Consider the following 22,004-nt stretch of genomic DNA (forward strand, 5'->3'; position numbering starts at 1 on the left):
TATTTGGAGCTACTAGTTTTTTCTAACTTCCTAATCTAGTCTATTTTCATTTTTTTTAAATCTTTATGAATATATTACTTTTCATAACAAATGATGTAAAGATACCAAAGAAATTTATTCAGTTAATACTTTCATTTAACAATGGATGATTTTCAAATAATAAGTTTAGTACATATTATTTAATGTCCTACATGGTTTTGTTTTTTTATATTAATGTAATTTAAACACCTGAACTAAAGTTCCTTTTTATTTTAAGTTTGTTTGTGATGTTAGAAGCTATAATTTCTTTTACACATTAAAGTATTTCTGATGTATTCCTCAGTCAGGAACCCTTTATTAAACTGAGGAACTCCATCTTGTAACTTAGAAAAAAACTTTCAACATACAATATTATAATTTATTCAACAATGAACGATTTAAAATGGATTTTTTTGATTAACTCAATGTATAAGGTCAAAGCTTGAGCATTTAAATATGGAATGAAAATTTTATATAATACTTATTTATTGATCTTATTTAGAACACAAGTCAGTAATGAACTGTTACTTTTTTATATTTTGTAGGTAACACAACACACTCATAAAATTTCAGTTTTTCTGTATCTTCCAAACCAATGATATATTTTTACTTCAGATCATTACAAAAAATAAAGGAATAACAAAAAACATAAAAGACGAATTAAATTTATTAAAAGATATCCAACAATGACACAGAAACATTGATAATTTATTAATGAAATTATCTGAGAAGGGTAAACTTTATCAATATAAGTTCGGTTTTTTAACTACCTTATATAATGAAATTACAGCCCTTTTGGGTAAAATATTTACACAATTTTATTTTTAAGAATAAATAACCAAACAGAAAGTTATAATCACAAACACCTCACTTTACAGTTACATTAATCATAAATAACAAAAAATTACGTTTTCTCAACAAAATTTTTTAAACATGTTTGGAGAAATTTTTACAAACATTTAAAAACTGTAACAGCAAACATCACGTAAAACTCTACAATATGTAATAAAAACTAATGAATATCATAAAAAAATAAACTACTTCTTACCTCTCTTTCACATATTGTATTTTCTTTATCAATAACTGTGCACACATTCCTACTACCATTCAGTTTAAATTCATCCAATAACCTAACTTCACTATCATTTTCTTCTGTATCATACTGACCTTTATTATTTTTTCTTTTAGCATTATTACGTTGAGAATTTTTATTTTTTCTGTTTTTCAATTCACCCTCCATAACATCCGTTACACAACTAATCACATGGATGTGACATTATAGCACAAACTTAAGTATTGAAGGTTGCTGCTGCTGCCGCTACTACTACCTCCATCTACCTTCCGGACGATTCACTAAATACACAGGGTCACTGGCACATAACGGTACTTAGGCATTCCAGGATATTCATAGATTTATTGGAAATAATTTTCGTATATTAATATTTGTCAAAGTAAACGACAATTTATATCACAAAGCACACTTTATAACAGAGTAGAATTTTGTTGTACTCTCAGTTTTACCTACTCAAAACTTGCTGACCACCACCATATTAAAGACAAAAGAATTAGTTGTATTTTATCGTCAGAATATAGAAATTAATTGATATTAAATGTCTTAATCTTAAATTAAAACTTTTAATACAAATTGTCATTTACAAGGAAATCAAGAGAAAGTTTGTTAGTTTAGCCGCCGGCTATTATACATAGGTTCTAGATAACGCTCACTTCACAAGTCCCAAGCATTGCAGAACAACTAAGCACACATACACTTCCATCTACCGTTATTCCTAATCAAAGAAACATAAGACGGAAGAAAAATTACGTTAGTGTGATCTACAAAGTGAATCTGTAGCTTTCTAATGCTAGACACTATTTTTAGATTGTAGGAAACATTTTTTAAGTGTACAAAAATAATATATCTACAAAGTTAACTTGAAACTTTCAACTTTAAATCAAGTTTTAGTTTTTAGGAGGAATTCTGCTTCCGTTTTTCAAGTCAACAAAAATATCTAGATTTTTTGAAATTTTATTTCTCTTTTAAAATGGGATACACATTTACGATCCGCATGTAAATTGGTAGTGTTTGGTTAAATTTAAATGTTGGAACGTAGTCAAGAGCGTGAACGTCATCGTTTCACTTGCACTTCTGTTATCTTCAGATTTCAGTTCGCACAATTAACAGATAGCGGTTAAGATAAATTAGAAAATGTAAAATAAAACAATGAAAATGTCAAGACACGCAATTAATTTTAATCGACATGTTATATTTAAACCCGATAAAAATGTTTGTAGAAAAGTTAAAAATATAGGTGAAGGTTAAACAAAACATTGTCTATAATATACTTTTAAATAAAGCCAGTTCTCTGTTATATATTTTTTCTTATGTACATATATATGTTAAATTAACAGAATTATATATATATATTCATACTTACTCATGATGTTTTAATGTGAATTTAAATAATTTATCTATTTTTCAAGTAATACAAATATTTCTCGAAAAGTGAAATTTAATTTTTGAAGTTGTCGTACTGCTCCTCTTTAAAGCGGTACGAAAAATTGTGCTGCGATTTGAGGTTATAGCCTTGTAATACTTAAGTGTTTGTGCTTAATGATGTCTGAGATTAACGACACACTAACGGTGTGTCCTGTGTGCTTTAAAAGATTTCAGTTTCCTGAAATAGAAGCGCATGTAAATAAATGTTTATTTTTCAGTTCAAATTCAAAACGATCGTGTGAAAGTAACGCAAGCAGCAGTGTGGAAACTCGACCAAAGAAATTGAAAAATGATCTGATGCAGCCACCCAACAAAGTAATGCCTTCAGTTGCAATTAGGAGTTATATTGTAGCATTTGGATTCACTTTTTGAAAATTGTATGAATATAGTCTCTGCAAGCATGAAAATATTGTAATTCGAACACATTTACCATTGGGTTGAATGTGTTTAGTAAGTTTTTGATCCAAGGTGTATGTCGCTTTCTTAAATTTTGTTTTAAATTGTATTCATTTGATAAAAAAGAATGTGATTCGTTTGATTAACGCTTTGATTGACTGATAACTTCTCTTTGGCCACACATTTTCCTTATTGGGTAGCAAATGTTTTATCTAACTTAGTTCTGTTTTGCTATTCTAGACCTAGATAGAAATCGGAAGATAAAACAATATATTTTGTTAGGAAACATTATCACATATGTAAATTTCAAAGCAACACTTTGCAGTTTGATTTTTAACAAAATTTTTGCCAAAAGACAATGTGGTTAAGACAACTGATAAGTTTGATTCTAGAATTTAATCCATTCAGTTTACCACAAAATTGAGTACAATTTTTAGTATCATCAGTATGATTAACCTATTTTTATGGTAGTCATAGTAAATGAAAATGCCAAGCAGTATGCAGTATTATAATTATAAAATTACATTATTCATTTATTTGTTTAACATATGGCATCAAAACATTACACCAATTAGTCAAAATTACAAACAAAGATTTAACAAACTAATATATGCTACTGATTCTGGAGTCGCCATCTGGAAATCTTCAGGATTCCCTTCATAAGCTGTCCTAGGGCAAACTTCTGTGATATGTCTGACAGTTTGATTTTCACCACACTCACAAAGGGGCGTCAGTGTTTTACCCCATTTATACAGGAAATAGGCACACCTACCATGCTGAGTACATATTCTGTTAAGCATTGACCATGTCTTACGTGGTAAGTCAAAACCCAGTGGCCTTTGAGTAATACAAGGGATTTGGTTATTCAAAAAATACTTAACTAGTGCATATTAAATAACTTCCAGTAGCACCAGGGAACAAAAAAGAGTTTTTTTGTCTGTGGAAGAAAAATATGTGATTCTGATAGTATTTTGTCTCCTGAATTCAAATATGATATCGGTTTTCCCCATTACGCAAGATTTCCAAGAGACAGGCGTTTATTTTTTCAACATTAATACTTTCTGAATAATAAAACTACACAATATTCAAACATTTGACTTGCCTAGAAAGTAAGAAATGACGATTTTCTGCTATATTTTGCCTGTTAAGCATCCCTCTTAATGGTCCAAAAGTAATCGGCTAGCGTATTATTTTTCCACTTGCCTTGATATCTCTTTTCCATAGCTGACATCTTCTGATGAAAGTGTTTCTTGTGCTCATCGCTCACTGCCCCAAGATTTTCCGAGAAGAAATCTAGGTGTGAGTACAGGAAGTGTACTTTTAAGGACATATTGCAACCCAAATTTTTATAAGATCATTGACAATATTATGGTAATTTTCCACCTTTCAATTTCCCAGCAGACATTTTGGGAAAATGAGTAACATTTTTGATTGCTTGCCAAGCTGCTTTCTCCAATAGATTCAGTAGTTTCTCGAACTTTTCATCATGCATTAGTGATCGTATTTGTGGACCCACAAATATTACTTCTTTAATTTTTGCATCACCAATTTTAGGAGATTTCTGTTATAACTACATGAAACCAGGAGTATTGTTCATGGCCTTGACAAAATTCTTCATTAATCCTAGTTTGATATATAACAGAGGTAGATACACATTTTTAGGATTATACAATGGGGCATGTTTCACATTTTTCTATTCAGGAATGAGTGATTCACATTTAGGCAATTTTTTTTATAATGAAGTTGGGGTTTTCTCTGTCCCTACTATTGCATTCACACAAAAAACAATAGTACTTTGCGTAACCAAGCTGCAGACCAAGAATAAGTGCAATTGCCTTCAAATCACCACAAATATTCCATTCATACACTGCATATTGAAGCTTTGCAATAAAAATTTAAAGTTTTCATATGTTTTTTTCATACTAACAGAGTGAGCCATAGATACTGATGGGAATTTAATGCCATTATGCAGAAGCACCGCCTTTAAACTAACTTTAGAGGAATCAATGAACAAGCGCTATTCTGTTGGGATGTGTTCATTACAAAGTGTGTCCATAAGAGAAGAAATGTCATTACAAAACGCTAAACCATTTTCTTTAAAAAAATAGTCTTTAAATTCAGAATGATGATTACAATAAGTACACATCTTTGTATTCTTTTGACGAAGATTCCATTTTTTTAGCCAGGAAGCAAGCATCAGACTGTTTTTTTTTATAACTTTAAATCTCGTATGAGATCGTTAAGATTTTCTTGAATTGGTAAATGAGGCTCAAATGAACTGCTTTATTCAAAAGTTGTATCACCAGAATCTGTTTCTTTTTCTTCCCTACTTCCATCAAACTCTGAGCTCTCTTCATCTAATGTCACATATTCTTTGGTACATGCATTGGTATGGGCAATTCTTCACAGTGTGGAAATCTCATTGTAAATTGCAAGGTAGGGTACACCAATATATGTTTTGATTTTGATGTAATCTAATGTTTGTTAAGCAGAAATAACAGCCAGAAGAGTGATTTTTGGGTTCCAAAAATCATAGGGATAGCAAATGGTGTGTGTGTGTGTGCTATTTTTCCATGCATTGAGAAGCCTTTTTTTCCCCTCTTTTTTGTAGAGGTGGAGGAACCCCATTTACCACTGCCAAAGCAGTTTTGGACTCACTAACAGGTTCCACAAGCTGTTACAGAAAGTGCATATGTATTGCTACGCACTACCAACTAAACCAACACCCTTGGCGACCCCACCTCCTGGGAAACCGCTAATAAAGCATTACTTTAAGAGGGGGTAAACACTCACACATACATTTGGTCTCCTCTCCACAAGCAAACATCATCCATACCAAACCACTACATGCACACCACAAATACCTAAAGGAGGAAAACAGGAACATAGCACACCTTGCAGGTACTAAGACGTACCACACACATTTATACATTCTTACAATCAAGACAAGACATGCGCACTACAATCATGAAGATATGGCCAAAGGACATAACTTATCCACCAAAGCACACTCAACAGTTAATTAAATTTCCACAATCTCACCCAGAGTACACAAACTCACACCCACCATCTAACACACATACAACTCAACTACTTATCCACACAATTGTCAGCCATAATCACTAAAAACATGAGCAACGCCCTCAGGCACCAGAACCAGAGTGTCCATGACCTCACCACACCAAAGTGACCCCCTCCCCTAATGCTCGAGAGGGCCCCCAAGACACTCAGCTGCAGACCTGTCCAAATCAGCACCCTCTGACATCTCTTTCCCTTGCAGGCCATGCCAGTGCTCACCGTCTCCTAAGTTTTTTCTGTGTTTCTAAGTTCTAAAACTGTTCTATTATAATTTGCAATAATAATCCACTGCCTCACACCTTGAAGCATTATCTGCTGAAAATCCTCAGATCTAAATATGTGCACCTGACCCAGGTCATCCAGCATGCGCATCCTGGAACCTCGTACAACAGAATACATGTACAGAGTTTCCTCCACAAGAACCTAAATGGTCGAGTGAACCTAAAAAGATACAACCTGTAAACACTATGCGCGGCCAGGAATTGTGTATGTGACTATAATCAATTGATCCATGAATCCTACTGCATCAACTACTTACATTCCCAATCAGATGGTAAGTCCACCAACCTTTCTCTCCTGCATCCCACTGTTCTTGCCAAGTATTCATCTACTCTTGTAAATTGGCCACAATCAATCTCTTCTTCTCCAAAGAAGGAAGCATCCTTAATTCTCTACGCTTCCTTCTATGAGTAATTTTAGCAGGTCAATTGGCATAACACCTGCCAGCACCTATGCAGCCTCTCTTGAGATCTTACGATAAGCTGCCAAAATCCAGGGGCAGCATCTCCTATGCAGTGCAGCAAGTATTCCCATATACCTTTTATATCTCAGAACATATGCCCATATCTCATACAGTGAGAAGTCTACAACACTATAAACAGCAGATATGTGGGGCCCAGGCTCTTGTTTGGTCTTCGAATTTACAACCAAAATAAAGTTCATAACAGTTTTTTACTAACAGAGTAAGGTTTCACATTTAGGACTTGAGCGTCACTTCACCACATACATAACAAATATTGTTAGGATGATTTAAACAAACTGTAAGCATTTTGAAACTAATGACTAATTAAAAAGAAATAAAGTTGTAAATATGTAATGCACAATGTAATGTACAATGATGTGTTACTGGTTCACTACTATCTCACAGCTGGCATTGTTCTGATTAATGTGTGCTACAGTAGATCACGTTTGTATGTCGTATACACATCTGAACCTGCACAACAGTAGCAATGCTACCCTTTGTGTTAGCTCATTTGGTTCCATCATATTTACAATGCTCTAGGAGCTTTTACTTTACAATGGACAAAAAACTTTTTAAAATATTTAAAAAATTAAAATAACAGAAAATCTGTGGGTTATGAAGAAATTCCAAATACATATTTGAAAGCAGGATAAAAAAACTGCATTAAGTACACCTATTGGTACTCATGAGCAAAAATCATGTTGACCAGTGTAATTAATAACCAATAAATATTATGTCAGAGTGAAAACTGTATGAATTAGTAAGTTGTAGAAATATTGTAAGTTTCTCATTTGAATTTTAAAGTAAAACACTTTTTTATGTTTACAATGTAATTTTTTTATTATATCTATATTTTATTACAAATTTGTTTGTAACATCAAAATTTTGGACATTTTTTCAATTTATTCATTAACATTTGTAATAATTTACCATCTAGTAATAAAGTGAAATGATGCCAACAAAATAATGCAACCAATCATATTAATTACTTATATGTATAATTTTAAACTGGTTTTTTAAATATTTAAAATAAAAGCCCGTTGCTGCTAAATATGTGAAATCATTATTATACAGACATATAAACCAATATTTTACACGTGCACTCATGTCATTCAGTATTGACTTCACCGCATTAGGGTTAAATATTAGTTTGTAAATGTTTGCATTTTTTACTTGTTAATTCACAATAAAATTTTTTCCCAGGATGCCAATAAATCAGTTATTATGGATAATTCAGTTCCTCTTGCTGAACAGATGAGACCATCTTCTTTAGATGGTTATATTGGCCAGGATCATGTACTTGGTCAAAATAAGATTTTACGATCACTTTTAGAGAAACAAGAAGTGCCAAGCATGATTTTATGGGGTCCACCAGGCTGTGGAAAAGTAAGTTGAAATATAAAATTGTAACATATGCTATAGGATATTCATTTTCATTCTTTTATAGATTTTTTTTTTTTTTTTTTTTTTTTTTTTTTTAACTTTCAGGTCTGCAGTCAAGCAATTCTTTCCACAGAGGATGAGATGAGTGTTTTTTAGCGTTTGTGAAAAATGTCATAAGCCATGCCTGACCGGAATTGGAACTCAGGACCTCCAGGTGAAAGGCCGAGATGCTACCACTTTTATAGATTATCATAAGAGTACAGTAACTCATTAAATATGAAGTTAAATAGTTTTAAACTCGGTATTATATGAAAGAATTCCCTTTTATTAGGAAAGATTTGATGCCAACTGAGCTATGAGTTTCTTAATTTTCTAGTTCTACAAAATTTGTCCAAAGAGTATTAGATTGTTGGGCATTAGAACAAAAACATCTTACATATTCAGTTCTAGTTGTAGCTCCTTGGAACATTCCATTAACAGTAAAATAATGTTAGAAAAGTCTAAAGTTCATATAATTCAATTTCTGTAAGTATTATTATTTTTACTGTCTCCAATAGAACTACCCTACAATTTACAAATGAGTATAATACTGTCACTTTCACTACTGTTTACCAATAACTCACTCGAACAACTTCCTGCTTTCACCCACTGTCCACAAGGGAATGCTTGTGACATACTCTTCACTCATCATTACCAAATGCTTACTGTTATTGCCATCACCACAACCATGCCGAACTCAGGCTTGTGAAACTACTCCGTCATTGCTTGTTATCACAACTCTGCCAAACATGACCTCTCAGAAGTACTGACTCTCTTCATTGGTTCCTGACAATATTTATATCCCCTGGCATGCAGAACCATTACCTGCCTCATCCTTATCTGTTGAAACATAATAATTTTAATCATCCGTGCCCTTATATTTTCCTATAAATTCATACTCTGGACTGGTTACCCTTCTGGTCGAGCAACAGCTTTTTGAGATTCCATTGTCTGTATTACAAAGAACAGATTATTAAACAGATCTGTTAGTCTTGGAAAAAATCTCTTTTAGTTCCTTCTGGATTCTTTTCATTATTATTTTGTCTTTCTTTCTTCTTAATTGGAAGAAAACTGTTACCCTGGTCAGTTGTACTTGTCCTGTTACAGTATTGTTTGGTGTTAGAAATCAGTGTAACTGCTTTGGTTAGTGCACAGTCTTCATCCAGTTAATCATCTAATATATGTTAGATATGAAAATAATAATTTTCATGTAATATATGAAAATAGATGACTTGGTTTTTAGTTTTATTATTGTCCCAAGATGACATTATGTTTTTGCATTTCAAGATCTCTTTACTTTTTTGTAAGATATTCATCAAATTTGAAACATTCTTTCAGTACAACACTGTTTTTAATTCATCCATGTCAAAAGTTGGCATCACCCTTTTCATGTTTCTTTTTTGACACTACAACTATAATGCTATCATTCCCCTGATGTCTTCCTTTGAATAAACTGAATACATGCTTGGTCATCTTGGCAATTTTACTTTCCATTCTGATGGCTTTTTCACAAATTTGATTCATGTTACCTCTCAGTTGCAACACATGTGAATATTTAAAGAAATATAATTTTTCATTAAAGATTCTATATGCTCATCTTTTCTGGTGTTGAGTTCAGTAAGTAAAAAGCTATCAGTAACTTTTGTACTTGGTCTCTGGATGTGGTAGTCATTATGTAATATAGGCTCCTTCACTTTGCATTGAGGGAATATCCATTTCATAAATTATTTCATTTCTTCTCTCTAAATATCCCATCAATTGATATAAACCCGGTTCTGAAATAAATACATAATTTTTGGTTACCAGTTTGTTGGTAATACAACAAGAGTATGATGGATGATTCACCAAACTCTTCAAATTTTCTCATGTTCTGTAGTCATATACACATGTTTATTTATCACATTATATGCATTTTTATACCGGATAATATAATAAAAATAAATTTAAAAAAATATTAATATATATGCACCATACATGAAAGCTTTACCTAAAATTAATGCACCAATAAGACCATTAACTGATTTTACTCGTTCACCAACATATTTCTTAAGCAAATTTTTAGTAAACACATTAAAAAATTTAATTAAACAATACGTACACTTTAAAAAATGGTTATAATATTATAGATCTTTTACATAAAATTAATATAAATAATAATTCAAAATGTATATCTTAAGAAATTTGTGATATGTACTCATATAGTACATAAATGTACTAATATTGACATAAATAAGACTTTAACAATCATTAAAAAACAATAAAGATTTAAATATACATTATGTAAATGATTGAGTTGATAAAATTATGTTGTGATTATACTGTTTTACTTGTAATAACCAATGTTATAAACTACCAATCAGTTTGGCAATGGGTGAACCGTTATCAGGAATTATGACAGAAATATACCTACAATTTTTATAAGATACTGATATTAAAAAAATCCTCACTCAACTTGATATTATGTTAAACAAAAATTATGTTGCTGACACCATAGTCATATATATAATGAAGATATTCAAAATGAATCAGATGCAATATTAAATAAAGTTGAGAAACACATAAAATTTATCTTGGAAATAGAAAATGACAATTGTTTAAATTTTGTAGATATAAAAATAAATATATAAAACAATAAAATAAATAAAATAAAATTAGATATATATCGTAAACCTTCTTCAAATGGTAGAATAAGTAACTTCAATTCATTTCATCCATGGGCTCAAAAGATGGCTGATTTAATGAACTTTTATATAGATCCGTACATTATCTCAAACATGATAAAAGTTTCTTTAAACAAAGAAATAGAAATAATTAAAAACATTGCTATTACTAATGCTTATAATATTAATATTATAAACAAATTATGCAATAAAATTAATATGAATAACAATATAAAATTATTATCAGATGAAAAGGAAAAAATATATATAAAAACTGAATACGCTCCATTTAGTCTATGAATTAAAAAGTTGTATAAAAGAATTAACATAACATTTACTATAAGTAATAAATTAATCAAATATATTAATAATAATTATAATAAGCTATCATAATAATGATGATACTAATCTTGATAAACAGTTTGGGTTGTGAAGATTGTTGGTATGACCAATCGTAAATTCTCTATAGTGCAAAAAAGAGCACATGGATAGTATAAAAAACAATAAAACAATTCTAACTTTGCTAAATGTAGATAATGGTCATACATACAGCCCAAATTGTTTTATGAAAATTTTAGACATATCTTATAATTATTATAACCCACCTAATTTAGAAAAATATCACATTTACAGTAAACATAAATATCTAATTAATGAGCAAAAATTTTGTAAAGATGATAATTGTTTAAACACACCCTAAATATATAAAGAAGTAAATAATTCAAATAAAATATTCTTACAACATTGTTCCTGTGTTTTTTTTTTTTCTTCTTTCTATGCCTCCCTGGAGCGGTTCCACACCCAAGCAACAATAACTCATCCATGGAGTGTCCGTCTGACTCAAACAGGCCTCCCCGCCTACTAGCTATAAGTCCAGCATGGCAGGTTGGTCCACCGGTTCTGGATCTTTTATCCAACTCTTTATATTAAGAGTCCACTATAATGGAGCCCCCATGACTGGAGAACCCCAACAGTTCAGGTCTTTTCAAACTGTGTCCACTCTAATGGGGGGAACTCCTGCAAGAACCCCCCACTGGTTTGGATTTTTTCTGCATTTCCACTCCAGTGGGCAGACCGCAAGGCTCTCCCACCGGTTCGGATCTTTTAAATCATTCTTTCACCGGGCAAGTCCACAGGCGGGGTAGCCAAGGCCCGGTGTTGCTGTTCCCATGCCCACACCAGGAGCCAAGCCTAAGACATACCTGTCCAATGTCACAAGCCTTCACCATCACTTGAGGCACGCCCCTGAATCCTCTTCCCAGCAGTAGCACCCTGTACATCCTTAGGCGTGTGACATTCATGGTCACCAGTCCTGTGGGCAAATTGCACACATACCAAACATTTCTACCACCCAACACATCCCGCCATCTGGTGTCCTGCCCCACCACAGTTATAGCACAGACTGACTTGATCGGTTCGGCCCCTTGGAGTTCCGAGCGAGGTGACCAATGCTCCAACATCAAAAGCATCGTTTGTCCGGAGGGTGCGCCTCCAAGCGGCAGAAATGCCACCCCACTTTTATCCTCGGAGAGTCCGGCAGCAGACCGTCGCCCTCTGCGTGGCACCAACAGATGGCCTCATAGTAGCGACTCTAACAGGGACCGATGTCCCAACCACATCTTTCAGAGCTGCAATCACCACATCAGGCGCGGCATCAGCATCTTAGTGTTTTATATGAAAGTCTCGCATCCTACCCCTGTAAGATCTCTACTGCACATCTGTGTCTTCCACAGTGGTACCCAACCTCTTCCTTAGATCATCCTTAACCACTGGTGAGTCAACCACTCGAAAGTTTCAAGGCTTCTGACTTACCCTTTTTCACTGAAAGAATATGTGCAACCAGGCCCGTGCCAAGGCCTCCCCTAACCTGGCGGAACAGATCAGATTCCTTACTCACAGATAACATCGATGAAGTCGAACCACATGGCATCCGTTTTCCCGGTTTGCCACCAACGAGATGGAGGGCACATTTCTCATCCAGGTTCATATCCCTCCTAGCCACAATCTCCAAACATTTTCATTCTGTGGCTCCAAAGCCGTCATTTTCGAATGTAAAGAATTCGTAAGGGCCGCAACTCCTACACACAACCCCAACAAGTGTACAATCTAAAGTCATAAGCATCTCATCGATCTCATACTGCATAATCATTAACAAGGTTTTCCGATCACTATCGTCATCTTCAGGATAAACAATCTCCAACAAATAGTGAGCACTATGGAAAAGAGTACCACTCAGGATCAGTCACTCGTAGATCTCCGGAGAGATCTCCAAAGCAATCGGACCAGCGGCTCTCCCACCAATGACCCCTCGGCAACAAGAAAACCCGGGCACAGTCTGAACTTGGATCCAGGGTATGAGATATCACCTCCACTCTGGTAAATAGGCCATCGAAACTCAAGCACCTGCTCCAATGCACCACCGGAATGGGATCACCATGCACCATCACACCAGCCATACGTAAGGCACAACGATCCAAGCAGAGTCATCTGTCAGGGTCGAGGAATCTGAAACCTCCCTCACAACTGTCGAGGATGCAAAACCACTTCTGTTACAGACCTCAAGGAATCTTAATAGCTGTATCCCTCATCATCTGTATCTCACCACGTAAGTCATCAACTGTAAGCATGCCTGCCGAGAGGCTACATCTCCCTCTCTCTGCTGCAGAGAAATGCTAACATTTCCGTAGAAGTTACTTGAGATCCTGAGTGCCAAGCTTCCCCGACACCCATTCTCCGCCCTCCTGGCTTCTTTCTCCACACCACCATCCTGGGTGGTGTTTTTTTCAAGTGGACCACCCCAACCACTGCAGTTTTTTGTATTGAATCCTCCATCTTTACTCCACGAGAATCGGCGAAAGTTGCAGTGGCAGAGCGCATGCGTACCGGGGTAAGGGCTAAATACAACTGGGTGCACCCCTCTTCCCAGAGGGCATCGTTTAAGACTTGCTCACATAGAGCCATCCATCCATCAGCATGATAGCTTCCACCTTGGGTTATGGTTGCGGAGTGGATGGTGCTACAACAGCACCGAGTGTAAAGTTTCTAGGGGAAGGGCATGTGTGATACACATGTAATCTTGTCAGAGTATCATGTGAGTGTGTAATGTGTCCAGCAGTCCTATGTGTAGTAGAAGAAAGGCTGCAGGAGCTTGGGCTGTGGGGACGCCACCCCAGCGTTTCAAAAAATGAGATGCCCGTGTGGGGAACATTGTTCCTGTTGATTTTATTTTATTTTCCAGATTATGCTGTACATTTCAATCAGTATACTGATGACTAGCTATCAGTCATAACTGCTTAATATTTCAATTCTTTAACTTTGTGTTGTGATGATATTTTAATCTCCTAATGATAGTTTAAGGACTGAAAGATCTTGAGAAGTCAAAATTAATTGCTGGTAAGGTGGATTTACACTTTTTAATGTGCATCAGAAATTGGTTACAAAAATGTTAATGATTCAAAATTTAAATGGTTACATTTTTCAAATTGTTAAAAGACAAGATATATTTATTTTATAGGAAAGAGCATATTAAATATTTGTATATATTTTACAGGACTATTGTGTTATGAAATATGAATTTTTGTGATAAAAATAAGCAAACGGATTGGAATGCAATGAGACTTTCAATTTTGGATATTGGTTTATAGGAAGTTTTTTGCTTTTCGTAAATGTTATGAACTACATCTCAAATTTATGTAATTTTCATGTTGTACTCTGTACATAAATAAATTAACCCACCAGGTGTGGTTAAATTCATCATTGTGAAATTAGCTGATTTTCAGTTGAGAGTTCTAAAGTTCAAGTCCTTGTAAAAAGTTGCTTTTATAGGGATTTGAATTTTGAATTGTGGATACCAGTGTTCTTTGGTGGTTGGGTTTTAATTAACCACCCATCTCAGGAATGGTCAGGCCAACCTTAGTCTGTTCCAGACTACATGTTTATCAGTACATTTATACTTACACTCCACTTACATCAGGCAAGCCAGTAGCAGTAATCGCATTTGCCTATACACACACACACCTAGAGCCAGCATTGCTGGAAAACTGGTTGAAGAAATCAACTTTGTGTAAAAATTATAATAAAAAATAAAGGCAGGATGATCTAAGAATAAAAAGGACACTTGTTGATTAATGAGTTAGGTTCAATTACTGTATTAAGGATTAATATATTACTGTTAATATACATAGTTTTCAATCACTTTTTTTGATGAGTTTCAAACACTTGGATTTTCAGTTTCTAGTAATTTTTTCAACTTGCTAATTCTACTCAAGTGTAACTTACATAGTTTCAGATAATCTGTTTGATATTGATTTCATTAAAAGTAAGATTCTATAGTTTCAGAAATACAAACATAGATGTAGATCTATTAGTAATTATATTTATATATAGGCTTACCATATGTCCAGGATTAGCCCTGACAGTCCTGGTTTTTTAGTGCTGTCTGAGGTTTGAGAATTTTTTTTAATTTTAGACCTATATGTTTGACATCGTGTTTTTAAACATTCTCTTACAGCCATGCATCTCTCGGCCAACCTTGGGACAAGTATTGATGTTGATTTTGGCAGAGGCATGGCTATTGGTCTCGCCACAACTTTTTATTTAGTCATTTGGCAACACAACGGAGGCAATATGTTATGTTGTTTTCATGTGTGAAGTAACTCATCTACATGTTTTTGATCATTTTATCTCTATTCGTTTTATGTCTCATTGTTTAGCAATGGACAAAAGAAAATGTGTGTTTAATGTTAACCTGCAACAGGAATACAAATTTTTGAAATTGTGTAATGAGAGTAAAAGTTTAACGTGTTTATTGCACCCTATGTACTGAAGGATTTTCTATTGTACATAAAGGAAAGGGTGATATTGAAGACCATGTGAAAACAGCTAAACATAGGAGTGGTATTAATGCTACTGCTTCAGCAAACATAAGAAATTTTTTTAAGGCCACAGATGGGAATAACAATAACAGTGATCTGGAGTCTGCTGCTAAAGAAGCTATATTTTCATACCACACTGCTGAACATGAACCAAGTTTCAAAACATCAGACTGCACATCTAAACTGCTTAAAAAGTTATATGACCTAAAATTTTCATCTGCTAGAACCAAAACCGAGGCAGTTATTGTTAATGTTATTTTACCATTTATATTTGATAATGTGTTGCGTTCTTTGGAAAACATTAAAATCACAACAGAAACGATGGATAGCTCAAATAGAAGTGAAGTAAAAATTGTCTTTTAAATTTTGATGAAATGTCAGGTGAAACTGCTCAAATTTTTACTCTCTATCTTTTGCAGTGTGTGAAAAATTAAAACTTGAAGAAACAGATTACAAAAAAGTATTATCTCATAGGAGCATAAGGTTCCTTAGTTTGTTACCTGCAATAGAAAGAACTCTTTCCATTTTTGATGGCCTAAAATCATATTTCTTATCTTGTGACAAATGTCCAAAATTATTAATTGATTTTTTTGAAAATCTATAAAGTTAATCTGTTTTGAAATTTTTATATGGTACTCTACTGTTATTTAATAATGTAGTTCTGAAGTTGGAAGCTAATTCTTTCACGGCAACAGAAGCATTTCAGACATAATCTGAATTAATTTTCCAACTTCAGGAAAGAAAAACCCACAAATTTATATCATCTTTTGCCAAATAATTGCTGTGCACTCTAAAAGAAAATATTTATTCAGTATTAAGAAAGTGACATCATGTTTCAAATACAGAATAATTATTTTTGTTTCACTTTGCTTTTCCATGAATGTAAAGTTCAGTTCTGTGGTTCCGCCTTGTTACGGTTGTTTAGGAACATATTGTGTATTTTGTTACATAGTCAATTGATGTATGATACAATATTTTGTAAAACGTTTTTACTGTGGTTTATGATTCATACTTTTTAAAGTAGTTCATTCACATATGAATAGTTATGGCTGATATAAGTTTGCTGTGAAAGGTAAAAAATTTTGAAACAGATGTGTGAAATTGTAAACAACATGTATGATTTTATAAAGAAAAAAATCTTTAGCTGTAGGAAAATTAAAAATGACAAGTATTTAACTGCTACACAGAAGTGTGAAGAGAGAACTGCAGCTGCCTATGTTATTACCAGGACTCAGGTTCAAAGCCGAAGAAAGGAAAAAATAGAATTTAGATCCGAGGGGCCAGAATGTTCATTCATCATCACGAAAAAGAAACGTTCTAAACCATTTACCAGATTAGATGATTTTGACAAGGTGTGGTTGGGCAAACTGTGAATGAATTTCACTCAAAGATAGGGGAGCTGCCAACTGTTAACAAACTATGTAAAGAATTGGAAATTAAAATTAATTTTAACAGCAGTGAAATGTTTAAGGATTTTGAAAGAATTAGGTTTTAAGTGCTGCAAAACAAAAAACGAAAGGAAAATTTTAGTTGAAAAACATGATGTTAGGCAGAAAAGAATTTCATATTTGCAGGCAATCGGTGATTTTAGAAAATGTAACTGGGTGATTGTATATTTAAATGAATCATCGTATTTAAAGGCAAGATTATTGGCTGATGACAGTGGTACCAGATTTATTTATCAATAAATAAAGATGAACATTTAATTATAATTCATACTGGAGGTGAAATAGGCTTTATTCCAATCGCAATGTTAACTTGGACAGCCAAATGAAAAAGTGGCGATTACCATGATAGCATGAATACTAAAAATTATTTGAAATTGACTAAAGAAAAATTTCTTCTGAATCTGTAGTATTTATTGACAATGCTCCATATCTTAATACTCTTTCTGAATAACTTCCAGTGTCAAGCAAGAAACAAGACATGAATGTTCGGCTACAGAAACGTCATACTCCATTTTTGTCTCAGATGCTCAAACCACAATTGTATGAACCAATTAAATTGAACAAAAGTAACAGAAAACGATATCAATTTGGCGAATTGTTGGAAAGAAGTGATTAAAAAAAATGGTGAATTTTGGAGCCAAGAATCATTAACAGATTCTCTGACAGAATCTTTCATTGTCATTTTACATAGTGAAAGTGATAACAGTAATAATTACACTAAAGATAGTGATGACAGTGAGGAGAGCATTCTAGCTGAGGAATTAAATGGATAATTCATTTCCCAGTAAGTAATTAAAGTTATAGTAATTAACATCTATTGCAATATTTACTGTAATTAGTAGTTTGTAACATTTTGTCATCTGTTATTACATTTTACAATGTACAGTACAGAATTAGCCGACTGTATTTCATTTCAAAATTGTTGCATTCATTTGTTAAAATTAGAACAATTATTTGGTAAAGAGGATTACTAAAAGTGAGGAACATGTTTTATGTTGGGTAGTAATCGTTACTATTCCAAGTTCGCCATTACTTGGTGGCAACTATACATACACACCATTAATGTAGCCCCCTAACAAATATCTTGATATATAATGTAACTGAATCTTTATCTGTCCAGCCTGTGATATGTTAGGTAGTCTGTGTTCCTCCTTGCTTTCATTCCATAACTCATTTTGCCTAGTTCCATATCATTTCAAAATTGCATTCAATGTTCAACGTTATCAGCATTTCAACAAAATTTAAGATAAAACACAGTAGCAGTTAACAAACGATTTAAAAACAAAAATTCTTTCAGAAGCAAGAGAAATTGTGGAAACACTGTGTGAATTCAAACAAAACATTGTTTTTATTTTCAATATTTTTTCACTGGATCTCAGTTTTTTTTTTTTTGAGAGAAGAAACTGATTAACTTGATGCTGTATCATTCTAATTAATGCCTTCCAACCAACCTGTAAGTTAAACTATTGTACTTAGTTTTCTCTTGGTGCCATACCAGATTTTCTATGTTTGACTTTTACTATTCATAATAATTTTTGCTAATGTAAAAAAAAGGTTTCACAACACTGATCAGCATTTTGCCAATATTTTTAATGATTGTTGGCTCTCAGCAAAATAAAAGCTGAAATTCTTGAGACAATAGAAAAATATTTTCAGATTTTTTTTGGTCTAATATTTAAAAACTTACATTTGCAAATAACAGTTCTTTTATTATTACATGATATATGCAATTAAAGCTCAGGATTTTTAATTGTTTAACAGTTTGTTTGTTTTTTAAAAAGTATTAGTATAATTGTGAAGTATTAACTCCGTATTAAATATTTATGAGCTTTTTTTTGTTAATTAATTTTTTTGTGTTTATAGACAACTTTGGCACATATTATTAGTAAAAATGTTCAAAGTAAAGATTCAGGACAAACAAGATTTATTAAACTATCTGCCACAATGACTGGTGTCAATGAAGTAAAAGAGGTTATAAAAGTTGCCAAGAATGAACTTAATTTATTTAAGCGTAAAACAATCCTTTTTATGGATGAAATTCATCGTTTTAATAAATTGCAGCAGGTAATTCTTAAATTATAATTTATTTACATTGGTTAATTTTATGATTTAAAGCATATTAAACTATAATGGGAACATTGGTGGGAAGCAGTATGACAATTTTTAAGTAACTATTCTGTTAGATTAATTACAGAAGCAAGGATAATAGAGGATTTTCAGAAATTGGATTTTAGGTATGTAGAAATCCCAGCATCTCAGTCACTAGATGGCTTTTTCAATACTAAGTACAATGCTTGGACTTTCTTCTAATCAATCACTATCTCGTTGAACCTCAGTAATGATACGGTTACCTCAGTAACTCAGTGGTTACTGAAAATGACGATATGAGATGGAGCCAGGTGACATCTGGTACAATTGAGTTTTCCCTTTTACTTTGTATTATTTAATTTACTGTTATCAATACTTTTTACTTTTGCATAATAATTTTGATGGAATTGTACCAAATATTTAATAACTATCTCTGTCTAGGATACATTTTTATCTCATGTTGAAAGTGGATGTATTACACTGATTGGTGCTACTACTGAAAATCCATCATTCAGCTTAAATTCAGCATTACTTAGTAGATGTCGAGTTATTGTGTTAGAAAAGTTGAAAACTGATGATTTGGTGTGCATTTTGAAGAAAGCTGCTCTGAAAATGAATTTGTTAATTAAAAAAAAAAATGAGGAAAACCAAATGGATAATTCTACTTTAGTTCACAGGTATTTATATTTTAAACTGTTTTTTTTTTTTAAAGCTGTTTTGTATTGAATTGCTTTTTTATTTTTAAATAGTAACCAAAACATCCATGACCCGACATCATCTGTGTTATGTAAAAGTTCACCTCGCCATGTTGGCGATCCAGCCATGCGTCCAAATCACTTATTAACCTTCTGGTCCAGGCTGCAGCGTTAGTCTCTGCCCATACTTCCTTCCACCACTGTCGGGTCATCGCCTCGGTCTCAGCTCTACTACACCCTTCCGCTCTCGCTTTCCTGCTTTTGATCTGAAGTTCTATCGGCGGGACCGACGCAAGCACACATATAGCTTCATATGACAGAGATACCCTGCCACCACTCCCAACAATGCCGTTCTGTGCATTCTTCGCAGTTTATCCTTGTTTCTTTGTATCCTGATTGCATCAGTCCAAACCGCCGCCGCGTATAACGCCGCAGACACCGCCGCCGACGCAATCAGTTTCCGTTTGGAGGCCCCCCGGTACTGTGTGTTCCACGAATAATCTCCTGATGGATTTTATGGTGAGCCCTACTTTTTTGCACACATTTTCTATATGCCCACCAATCTTGAGACTTTTATCTATTGTCACCCCTAGGTATTTTGTATCCTTGACCTCAGTTATAACCTCTCCACAGATCACGACCCGAACGCCGCGCAGTCTTCTCCTACCCGTGAAGAGGATACACTTGCTTTTTGCCGGGGACACTTCCATGTTGTTGTTTATTAGCCAGTTGTCTATGAGTTGGAGGGAGCGATTTGCTTTATCCTCTGCACCACCAATATCCTTATCTTCCACCAATAGTGCAATGTCGTCAGCGTAAGTGACTACGCTAACTCCTTCCGGATAAGGCAACCGGAGCACCCGGTCGTAAAAGATGTTCCATAGCAAGGGGCCTAGCACAGACCCCTGCGGAACTCCACCGAAGACCGGAAATCTCACCACCCCCTCCAAAGTGCGTACCTCCGTCTATCTATCAGACAGGTAGCAGTCAACCTGGTTTAGCAAGTGGTCACTAACATTCATTTCTCTGAGCGCCGCTACAATGTCCGTCCATGGTACCGAGCCAAACGCATTTTTGATATCTAACTGGACCATCAATGTGATCCTTCTGGTCCTCCAAGTACCGCTCCGTACCACCGCCGCCCAGTTAACCACCCTGTTTATCGCATCCAGTGTCGAACGGCCCTTACGGAATCCATATTGCTCCAAATGTAGGTTTCCATTTAGGTCCAGCTCCTCTTGATCCTGGTAGCAAGAAGTCTCTCAGCAGCCTTACCCATATTATTTATGAGGCTGATAGGACGGTACTGGCAAACGCCTGGGTTTGTATTCGGTTTGGGAAGAAAAACCGTTCTGGCCTTCTTCCAGCATTGAGGGAAAGTGCGGTGTTGCAGCCCATAACTCAAAATGTCCGTCATCTCCCACGGTACTATTCTAGCCAGGCCTTTAATGACCGCTGCCGGAACTCCATCTGGGCCCGGACTCTTCTTGTTATTTAACTTGTTAATTGCGGCAATCACCTCATCCTGTGCAAACCTGCCACGTTCGCACAAGACTGCCTCCCGTCTTATCTCCTCCTCCCGTGGGAAAAGTACAGACATCTGACGCGCCGCTTTGTCATCATTCAGCGCAGGCACTCGCCTCCCCAATCACTTCATTACTATTTGGAAGGCTCGCCCCCACGGGTCAGCATCAAGCTCACCACACAGTTCCCTCCACTTAGATCTCTTGGCGTTCTTAATCAGGTAGTTCAACGTTTTCCGAGCCGTCCTATAGGCCTCCATAGTTTGTTCAATCTGAGCCTTAGATCCCTGTCTAGCTCGTAATCTTTGGGCCGTTCGTTTATTTTGCTGAAGTATGATTCTTTGTTCGGTGATCTCCTGGTTCCACCAGTACACAGGGTGGTATCTATGCTCCGTTTCCGGTATGCTGGAAATTTCATTTGAGATTATTTCTTGGAGGACCTCCGGATCCAACCTTCTGCCGTCGGAGATTTTGCGTGCCGCTCTCTCCACAATTATGTTCACTTGTCTGCTAGTGAGTCTTCTTCCTGGGTTCCGTACAGCAGAGGTCGCCGAACAGACTTG

At 34.5% G+C, this 22,004-nt stretch overlaps 2 protein-coding genes across 6 annotated transcripts in view; one reads left to right on the forward strand and one right to left on the reverse strand.

Moving 5' to 3' along the window:
* rt (Protein O-mannosyltransferase rt) overlaps window positions 1-1,718 on the reverse strand; it is a 69,446-nt gene extending 67,728 nt beyond the window's left edge. For 3 of the 4 annotated variants that reach the window (XM_075356615.1, XM_075356613.1, XM_075356612.1), the window contains exon 1: window positions 1,067-1,716. In XM_075356615.1, coding sequence (XP_075212730.1) covers window positions 1,067-1,258 — 192 coding nt within the window. In that variant the 5' untranslated portion in view covers window positions 1,259-1,716. Of the gene's footprint in view, window positions 1-1,066 lie in introns of all 4 variants that reach the window. The other variant, XM_075356614.1, reaches the window with a different exon arrangement.
* An 858-nt stretch (window positions 1,719-2,576) lies between these two features.
* LOC142319386 (ATPase WRNIP1-like) overlaps window positions 2,577-22,004 on the forward strand; it is a 56,162-nt gene continuing 36,734 nt past the window's right edge. For both annotated transcript variants that reach the window (XM_075356616.1, XM_075356617.1), the window contains exons 1-4: window positions 2,577-2,830; window positions 7,935-8,117; window positions 18,999-19,199; window positions 19,665-19,900. In XM_075356616.1, coding sequence (XP_075212731.1) covers window positions 2,630-2,830; window positions 7,935-8,117; window positions 18,999-19,199; window positions 19,665-19,900 — 821 coding nt within the window. In that variant the 5' untranslated portion in view covers window positions 2,577-2,629. The remainder of the gene's footprint in view (window positions 2,831-7,934; window positions 8,118-18,998; window positions 19,200-19,664; window positions 19,901-22,004) is intronic.

This window comes from Lycorma delicatula, chromosome 2 (genome assembly GCF_047948215.1).
Source record: "Lycorma delicatula isolate Av1 chromosome 2, ASM4794821v1, whole genome shotgun sequence".
NCBI classification, from domain to species: Eukaryota; Metazoa; Arthropoda; class Insecta; order Hemiptera; family Fulgoridae; genus Lycorma; species Lycorma delicatula.